The sequence below is a fragment of the Raphanus sativus genome, chromosome 6 (genome assembly GCF_000801105.2).
Source record: "Raphanus sativus cultivar WK10039 chromosome 6, ASM80110v3, whole genome shotgun sequence".
Taxonomy (NCBI): Eukaryota; Viridiplantae; Streptophyta; class Magnoliopsida; order Brassicales; family Brassicaceae; genus Raphanus; species Raphanus sativus.
The window spans coordinates 14,989,096-14,998,051 of NC_079516.1; the positions used below are offsets into that span (position 1 = coordinate 14,989,096).

General features: G+C 45.4%; 1 protein-coding gene and 1 non-coding gene across 2 annotated transcripts in view; both read left to right on the forward strand.

Annotated features, from left to right (window-relative positions):
* Nucleotides 1-8,928, forward strand: part of LOC108811045 (non-functional pseudokinase ZED1) — a 23,906-nt gene extending 14,978 nt beyond the window's left edge. Inside the window, 1 exon segment of the mRNA XM_056987723.1 lies at nucleotides 8,647-8,928. Within this exon segment, the coding sequence (XP_056843703.1) occupies nucleotides 8,647-8,928 (282 nt within the window).
* Nucleotides 2,398-2,504, forward strand: LOC130497218 (small nucleolar RNA R71). The gene has a single exon (XR_008936228.1). It is a non-coding gene; the product is annotated as a small nucleolar RNA R71 (small nucleolar RNA).
* Nucleotides 8,929-8,956: the final 28 nt, after the last annotated feature.

Here is an 8,956-nt window from a genome sequence, read left to right on the forward strand (position 1 = left end):
TGAGTGTAGTTCTCGTTTCCCTGATCTAGTGCCCATAACAAGAAGAATTCAGTCAAGATTAGGTTCAAGTTATTTGGAGTTAAGTCTACCCAGTGTAACCTGATCGGCTGAGAACTTCTGGAGAATCAAGTGAGATATGTCAGGGTGTTCCGGGTCCACATGTGTGTCTTTCGCCACTGCTAAGGTCACTGAATAAGACAACTAAAGCACGAGGTGGTTAGTGATCAACACAGAATAAGGTCCTAATTCCCACAAAACTTTGACTGACTCGATCCTAAAAACTGACTCAGACTGACTCAAAAGAAAACAAAAGAAAGAAACGAGTTAGTAAACGACGAAGACCCTCCCCCAGACTTACTTCACAACGTCTCGGTGTGAAAATAAATCAGAGAGAAGGTGAAAACAAGAATTTACAAATTTTTTGGTCGAGATACTTACCTGGAGCGGGTGCTCCGAAAAATCTGGGTGTTCTGTCGCCAGATTTTCACCTGGGCGGTTGTTCTTGGCTCCTGCAGAACAGGGAGCTCCGTTTCTGCAACCCAGAATTTTTCGAAGTATCTCGAATTTTTCTGCTTTTTGACCTGAAACTCAATAAACTAAAACGAAAATAAGCAAACAAAAACAAAACCAAGTTATATTTACACTTACCAGTGGGTTGCCTCCCACCAAGCGCTTGGTTAAAGTCACTAGCTTGACTTGGTGACAGGGATCAGTCGGGTTGAGCATGAGGGCTTGTTCCAAAACAAGCTCCACAATCAGACATGTTCAGCTTCAAAACTCTCTGCAACAACCCTTTCACAGCAGCTTCTCCTTTCTCTTTCAGCTCATCAGTGAGAATAACTCTGACTTTAGAGAAAGTTTAGAGGTACCCTTGCACTTTACCTCATACTCAATGGATTTCTCATCACACCAGTGAGGTGTCAAAGTCATAGTAGGATCTCCTTTGACCCTTTTCTTCTGGACTTTCTCTTTCACCCTTGCATTCCCACTGAGTTTCTTGGTATCATTGTGAGGATCTCCATTCAGAACTTCCTTGAACTCACTGTTTTTACCAAGCTCCTTCCTTGGAACAACCTTCAGCTTTTCTCCACTGAACACTGAGATGCAAGAGGCGTGTAGTTTCTGAAATCTGGTGGGAACAGCCTGATAGAAGACATTCTTGTTGATGTGGGAGAAGGAGACTCTCTTATTAGGCATATCAACGATTGCTCCCACTGTAGCCATAAATGTCCTTCCTAAGATCAAAGGCATCTCATGATCCTTGTTCATCTCAACAACCTGAAATTCAGTATGGAGAACACAGTCCCCAACTTGGACAGGAAGGTTGCGAATGGTGCCATAAGGAACTGCTCTGGAAGAGTTTGCAAAAGTCAGAGTCACCTGAGAAGGCTCAACATCAGCAATGCCCAACTTGTCTACAATCGCCTTTGAGACAAGATTCACACAAGATCCAGAGTCACAAAGAGCTTCCTCAAATTCTACTCCAGCAATGGAACATGGAAAAGCAAATTTTCCAGGGTCATCAACCTTAGGCAACACCTTCAGGTGTCTAGGTGGAATCGGATAGGGAACCTTAGGAACATAGACTCGCACTGGTGGAATATCAGTAGATCCGTCGGGAGCGGGAGCAGCGCGGGAGCAGTCGCGGGAGCAGCGTGGGAGCAGTCGCGGGAGCAGTCACTCTAGAGCTAGCAGACTGCTCTGTTCTCTGTTCTGCGCCCAGAACAGTCTCAGCGAACAGTTGTTCCGCTTGTTTTTCCTCAGATTTCTCACGTCTCTGCTCGGTTGCATTACAGTGCTCAACCCTAGGATTCATCACACTCTTTCCACGAATGATCTCTTGCTGTCTTTTAACAGTTTCAGCAGTTTGAGCAAGCTGAACATCAATCTTCTTTATGTGGTTGCTCACAGTATCATATTTTGAATTCAGCTCGGTGAACATGCTGTCCATCCTGGTGTTGATGTCTGTGGTAACCTGATTCAGTGCCTTGACCTGAAGTTGCTGGCTCTGGAGCATCTGCTGCATCATAATGTTCAGATTTTTCAGATCATCTGGCGGACTGTTCCCTGCAGTCGGAGCACTCGCGGCTGGAACAACTTGCTGATTGCTCTGCGGATGGTGTTCTGATACCCAGATCCTTGTGCCTGGTTGTTCTGCAGTAGCTGATCGACCTTAGCTGTTAGCTCATCAATTTTCTGGGTGTGTACACTGTTCCCTTTCTTGGAGCGGTTGCTCTCCTGATTCTCATTGGCTGAGCTAGCTGCCATGTTCTCAATCAGCTTGAGCGCTCCATCAGTGGTCTGAGTCATGAAGTCTCCATTGCTCGAAGAGTTTAGAGCACCTTGGTATTTCCAGTCCACCCATCATAGAAAATGCCCAGGAGGTAATCATCATCAAATCCATGGTGAGGGCATTCTCTCTGGTAGTCATTGAAGCGCTCCCATGCGTCACAAAAAGGCTCATCATGGAGCTGTCTGAATGAAGTGATCTTGTTCCTCAATGCAGCTGTTCTCGCCTTAGAGTAGAAATGGTTGAGGAACGCTGATCGGACCTGTTCCCATGAAGTGAGAGAGCCGGTAGGGAGAGGAGTTCAACCACCGTGCAGCTTTTCCATCAAGAGAGAATGGGAATAGCATGCACTTGATGTAGTCTGGTGGCACACCATTCGCACGAGTGAAACTGCAGACTTTTTCGAAATTCTCAATATGCTCCATTGGAATTTCTGCAGAGAGACCAGAGAACACTTTTCTCTGCACCAGATCAATCAGAGCAGGCTTGATCTCGAAGTCCTGCCTGGTGCAGAGTGGAGGAACAATGGCAGAGCGCGTAGTAGGAATGTTCCGCGGAAGGTTTCTCTCCCCGATTGGAACAGTCTGCGCTGCTTGTTCCTGCCGCGCGAGAGCAGCCTGTTGAGCAGCAGCTGCTTGCTGAGCTTGGATGGTCTGCTGCATCTGAAGCATCTGCTGTTGCATCAGTTGCATTGCTGCAGCGAGATCATCTTGATGACCGTGATCACCCATGGTGGTGTCAGTAGGCCTTGGCTGTTGTCTGTTCTGATTTTCTAAACCTTGCGATCTCCTGCAACAAAGAGAAAAGAGCAAGTTAGAGGTCTTAGACTAAATAAATAACCGAAAAATAAAGGTAAAAAGATGGTCCCCGGCAACGGCGCCAAATTGATATTCGTGTTCACGCACACCAATTAACCTAATGTGCACACTACCACAATCGAATGGTATGTCGATGTAGCACTTTAGGATCGAATCCACAGAGACCAACTCTTACACTTTATTTCTATAGGATCAATATTAAGCTAAACAATATGGGGGTTTTGAGTTTTGTAACAAGAAGCAAATAAAATAAAGTAAATGTGAATTCAGATTAAAGAGAAGCCAGCCTAGGGTTACTTCATCGGGTGTAATACTTGTGAGCTAAACAATTATTCAAGTGCTAATAAGAACAGTCTAGAACTCGGATCACTCAAGTAGAACAGTCCACTGTCGTGGTACTGCTCCCTATGCTGATCGATCTCACCGTCTAACTGTCGTTGAGGTGAGAAGCGATCACAAGCAATAGAGATCAAGTCCGATAGGTTCACAAAACACCCTAATATCTACTTTCGCTGATTAGGGATGCAATGCTCATTCAAAACAGATCTAGCAACCTAAGCACTTTTGATGATCAGATTAAACCTATGATCTAACATTAAGCGGCCAGTTTAATGCAAGCAATAAGAACAGTTATGAATGAAGACAATCAATGGATTCACTTATCTATGTTTAGCTCACGAAATCAACACCCTAGAACCCTAGACAAGCTAGCCGACTACTCAGCCATGAACATAGAAAACACAGAGTTCATAGATGAATAATACTGCATAAATATAACAGAAACAAAGAGAGGGTTCAGGATGATCTTCTCTAACGAGAGAGAGAGAGATCCTTCTCCCTTTACAAGTATGAAATCCAAAGTAAAAAGCTCTAGAGTCTGTTTTCTCTATGAAAAGTAGCGTAGAATGATGTAGAAAAATAGAAAAAGAAGTTATATCAAAAGCCACAGGCGGCCAGAGAGAAAAAGAGGATAATTAGGGCAAATCCCGAGATGTTGTATTTTCCTTATTCGTCGGGAACAACCGCGGGATCACTCCGTCTGCTTGTTCCGCTTGATCGGGAACAGTCATCAGACTGTTCTGCGTGAAAATCACCAAACTGCACTGTTTTCTGCTTCTTTTGTTCCAGCAGGTCCATCTCCCATCCAGTGCAACTCCAGACCTGTAATGACTCGAAAAGGACTAGAAAGACTCGATAAAGACTTGAAAACCAATTAGAAAAACATATATACAATGATGTATAAAACACCATATATCACTGGTCGAGAAGATGCTTACAATCTCTTTAAGGTCATCTGGCACAGTGGAAAATAAGCTCTGACTTTCTCTCGACTTCTTCATAATAGATACATTTAACACGTCTTGAAATTCTGATAACTCTGTTGATAAATCCAATCTCTAAGAACTGCTCCAAACCGCTCCAAAAATAAGATATGATAACATGTACTTCGGTTTAAGCTTCTTCAACTTCCGTGTCTTAGCTCCTCCTTAAAATGTCTTCATTTTAGGTATATTCATTCACTGGCATGAAACTCCAAATCCTTACGATGCATACATGCATAACTTCTTTTCACGGTCATGGCCTTCCCAAGGCCAAACTTGATCACGTCCATTTGCTCTACCATCTCTTGACCCATTGCGGTTTTTACCTCACGTCGCTCCCCCACTTTTGTCTTCAACAAAGCGGTATGTAATAAAACTTGTTGTAAAGGACTTCATATGGTGCCATCTTAATACTCGAAAGGCAACTGGTACATCGCGATGAATACTGATTGCTCTCAAACCCTCTTTGTCTTCTTTTTAAAGATACACCAAAAATGCTAAGACTTGACCATATGTGAACTCACAAATCTGTGGGAAGCTTCCATGTCGAACAAGGTGCAAGCTAACTTACTTCTAAGCAAAACCGAACTACACGAGATTTTTGCTAACTACACAGATAATTACGAGACCACAACAAATACTTAACACAAACAAGTATGATAAAGATACATACCCGCTACTCAGGCTCAGCTCCCTGGTGATCTCCACCGTGAACACACGTGGAACGATGGCTAGGCGCTTCGGTGGTGTGGAAGCGCTGCATTGCCCCTCCTAGGGCAAATCTCTGAAGATATGACCTGGCTGGTTACAACCATAACAGTTCCTAGCTGCTGCTGCTGCTGCTACTGGTGCTCCTGGCGCTATAAAACTGGGTAACTGGTGGCTTTCGACAATTTCTAGAAACATGCCCGAACAATTCACAATTATGGCACTGGATACTCGGCTGATCCCATGTCCTCTTCTGTGACTCTGAAGCTCCTTCAGACTTATGCTGAGCTGCCTTGTTGAACTTCTGCTCCGCTGCAATACATTTCTCTTGCACAACGGCCTTTTCTACCAGATCTTCCAAACTGGTATAGGTGACCATACTGCACCTACCGTGAAGTTCTACTCGCATCCCTTTTAAGAACCTCCTGATAAGATCCTCCTCATCCATACCATTACCCGCAAATCGGTGAAGCTGGCGAAACTCATGCTCATATTCTCTGACAGACTTTCCACCCTGCCTCAAACTCTCAAAATCGTTCTTCTTCTCATCCAAAGCTTCTCTTGGAAAATACTTCTTGTTGAATGCATACATGAAATCCTCATAAGTCATCTCGCCGTGGTGCATCACTCGCACTCCATCCCACCACACTGCTGCATCTCCGCGCAAATACAACTCAGCAATCCTAAGCTTGTGCCTTGGTGGGCATGAGATAGTGTTCAAACACTTATCCAAACTGTGCCTCCAATCGTGAGCAAGTGTAGGGTCTGTGGTACCACTGAAATGCTCCAAGTTCACATACTTCATCTGTGACAACACCCTGATAAATGTCTCATCAACCTCGGGTACATGCACTGGAAAAGCAGGCGGCGGTGGTGGAACCTGGAAGACCCCTGGAACTGGCTGAATAGGAACCTGCGGATACTGTGGCGCTGGGGCCTGCTGAGCTGGAACCTGATGATCATGCTGAACCTGAACTGGCGGAACCTGCTGCATATGAATCTGCGGACCCTGCTGCACATGAATCTGAGGACCCTGCGGAACCTGCTGAGCTGCAGCCATCTGTCGAGCAACTTCCTGAGCAGCTACCCGGGCAGCCTCCTGAGCGGCTTGTCTGGCTGCCTCTTGGGCAATCTGCTGAACTGACTCCTGAATCATCTGTCTCACGGCATCCTGATCAATCTGCGGAGCAACGGGCTGCGGAACTGCGGGCTGAACATGCGCATCCTGAGCCTCTCTAGCATCTCTAGCGATCTGAGCACGGGTAGCTCTCCTCGGCGGCATCTGAAATGAAGGCAACGAGTTAACTTCTGACGAAATCCAACAATTAAAGGAGTGATATCGAACGGAAAGGTGCTATTTTTTTCTTATTTTTAAAATCCCCATATCCCCATAAATATTTGAAAACCGATTAAAACCGAATAAAAACCGAGTCTCCAGAAATCGCCATCCCGGGTCGGAGCCGGGACGGAACACGGCTCTGATACCAAAACCTGACGCGACCGCGTCTTGCGAATATGATTGCGGAATTAAAATAACGATAAATAAATAGTAGCGCAGCGGAAGTAATAATAATAATACGGATAATAAAATCCACGTCATACAATAAAGTCAAATACAATACCATAAAGTCAAATCCGAAAATAAACATCTGAAATATAAATAACAATATAAGCCCGAAGGCTGAAATAAGAAATAACATAAACGATAGAAGTCCAAAGGCCTGAAGGCCCAATAACGATAAAAGATAAAACGATAAACGATAAAGCCCACGAGCCCAAATAGTAGCACTAGTCCGATATGATCACTCCTGCTCATCGGTCTCACCTGAAAGGGGAAAGAAAGAGGGGTGAGCAACAGGGGAGTCGCTCAGTGAGGTATGGGATGCTAAACCGCAAACCACTGACTCAGTACATAGCACTACGACTATGTAAGCCTAGCTCTAGCATGAAACAAACACGGTGTCTACACCACAAACAACAATCAACAAGCGACTAGAGAACTATCCAACTACAACCCATGCGCTTATAGTACACAGCTACTCTCTGCACCACGCATCTCCTCATAAGGATATAGATAACCGCTGCGTCGCTAGTACAGTATGTCTCTGTACCCCCGCACAACCACCCGCTGCGTCGATAGTACAAACGTCTCTGTACCCCCGCACAAATCCCGCTGCGTCGCTAGCTCAGACGTCTCTGGGCCCCCGCACAAACACCCGCTGCGTCGATAGTACAAACGTCTCTGTACCCCCGCACAAATCCCGCTGCGTCGATAGCTCAGACATCTCCGAACCCCCGCACAATCACATAGTCCCTACTAAATAACTATATTATACATATATATGACAGTTCTCAGCATCAAACATTTCACACAACCGTTGAATCCTCTATTATCCTATTTCCGGTTTAACAATCAATAACAATTATGAACACGCAAGACTCTCAAACAAACTCAAACAGACTCGATTCACAGAGACTATCATGTTTCGAAACTAAACTTTTCATAATAGCAGTACTAAACTAGCTCGGGATTTAAACGGAGTAGCCCTCACCTTAGCAATGAAGAGAAGTGGTATCTATGAACTCCAACTGATAAAATAGACTCCAAATCTGAAACCAGGATGAAATTCTGAGTCAAAACGCCTTTCGAACGGATGAAAACGGTTATGGTCAAGGTTTACGGAAAAGTCAACTCGCTGGTCAAAGGTCAATCTGGTCAACCTTTGACCAGAAATCAATTTGACATAACCGACCGGTTTACTCTAACCGATCCTAACCGAACTAAATTAATTTAAACCGGGTCAAACCAGTCAACCGACCGGTTTACCGAGTCAACCGAGTTGACTCGCTGAGTTGACTCGGCCGAGTTGACCGAGTCACCGGCGAGTCACCGGCGACGATCACCGGCGGCGACGGCGGAGGCTTACCGGCGGCGATGACAGTCCGGCGGCGGATAAGCGGCGGACCGGCGTCGGAGAAGCGGTGGTCCGGCGGCGGATAACGGTGGTCCGGCGGTGGCGGATGCGATTTCCGGCGAAACTTTGGAGGGCTCGTACGGCTTCGTCCGAGCTCCGATTGCGACGATTCTGGTGGCTATGGATTCGTCTCGACGAGAGGAACACGATGGTGGGTTTGCATGCACGAGATTCGCAACGGTTAGAAAGTTATAGACGATTTACTAAACGCACGAAACTAAACTCAAATGCATGGCGGTTTCCGACGCTTACCGACTACAACGAACGGTGGTGATGAGCTTGGCTTGGTCTTGGCGTGTGGTGGCTCCGGCGAGCTCTGGTGGCTCAGCTTCTCCAAAGGTTCACACTTTCTCTTCTCTCACTTCTCTCTAGCTCTTTCTCTCTAACTTCTATCTTTTTCTTTGCAGGAGGAGAAACCAAAGCTGGAGTTGATTATTTATGGGCAAAAATATGGCCATCTTGTAATGCTTGGGCTTTAGCCGGCTAAAAATTTTCGAAACCAGAATTCGGGTCGTTACAAAATGGCCGATCAGTTCATGTACGTGATAGATTCGAGCATCTTCAACGGTGAGAGTGAAGTTTCGTGTGTGCAAGTGGAAGCGTTCTTCGAACTTGCTATGAGATGCATTAGGTTCTGGCCAGGACATGACATGTTTACGATGGTTGATGTGGCCAAAGAGCTTAAGGGAATGGAAAATCTTTCCTACACGTCTACTGATAGCAAACATCATCAACCGTTGTCAGAATTGCCTAAGCCGTTGATCGATACAAAAACTGTTTTGGGGAAAGGAAAAGGTATATTTTATGAAAATTGATTCGGCTCACTGATTGGAGTAGTTTTCG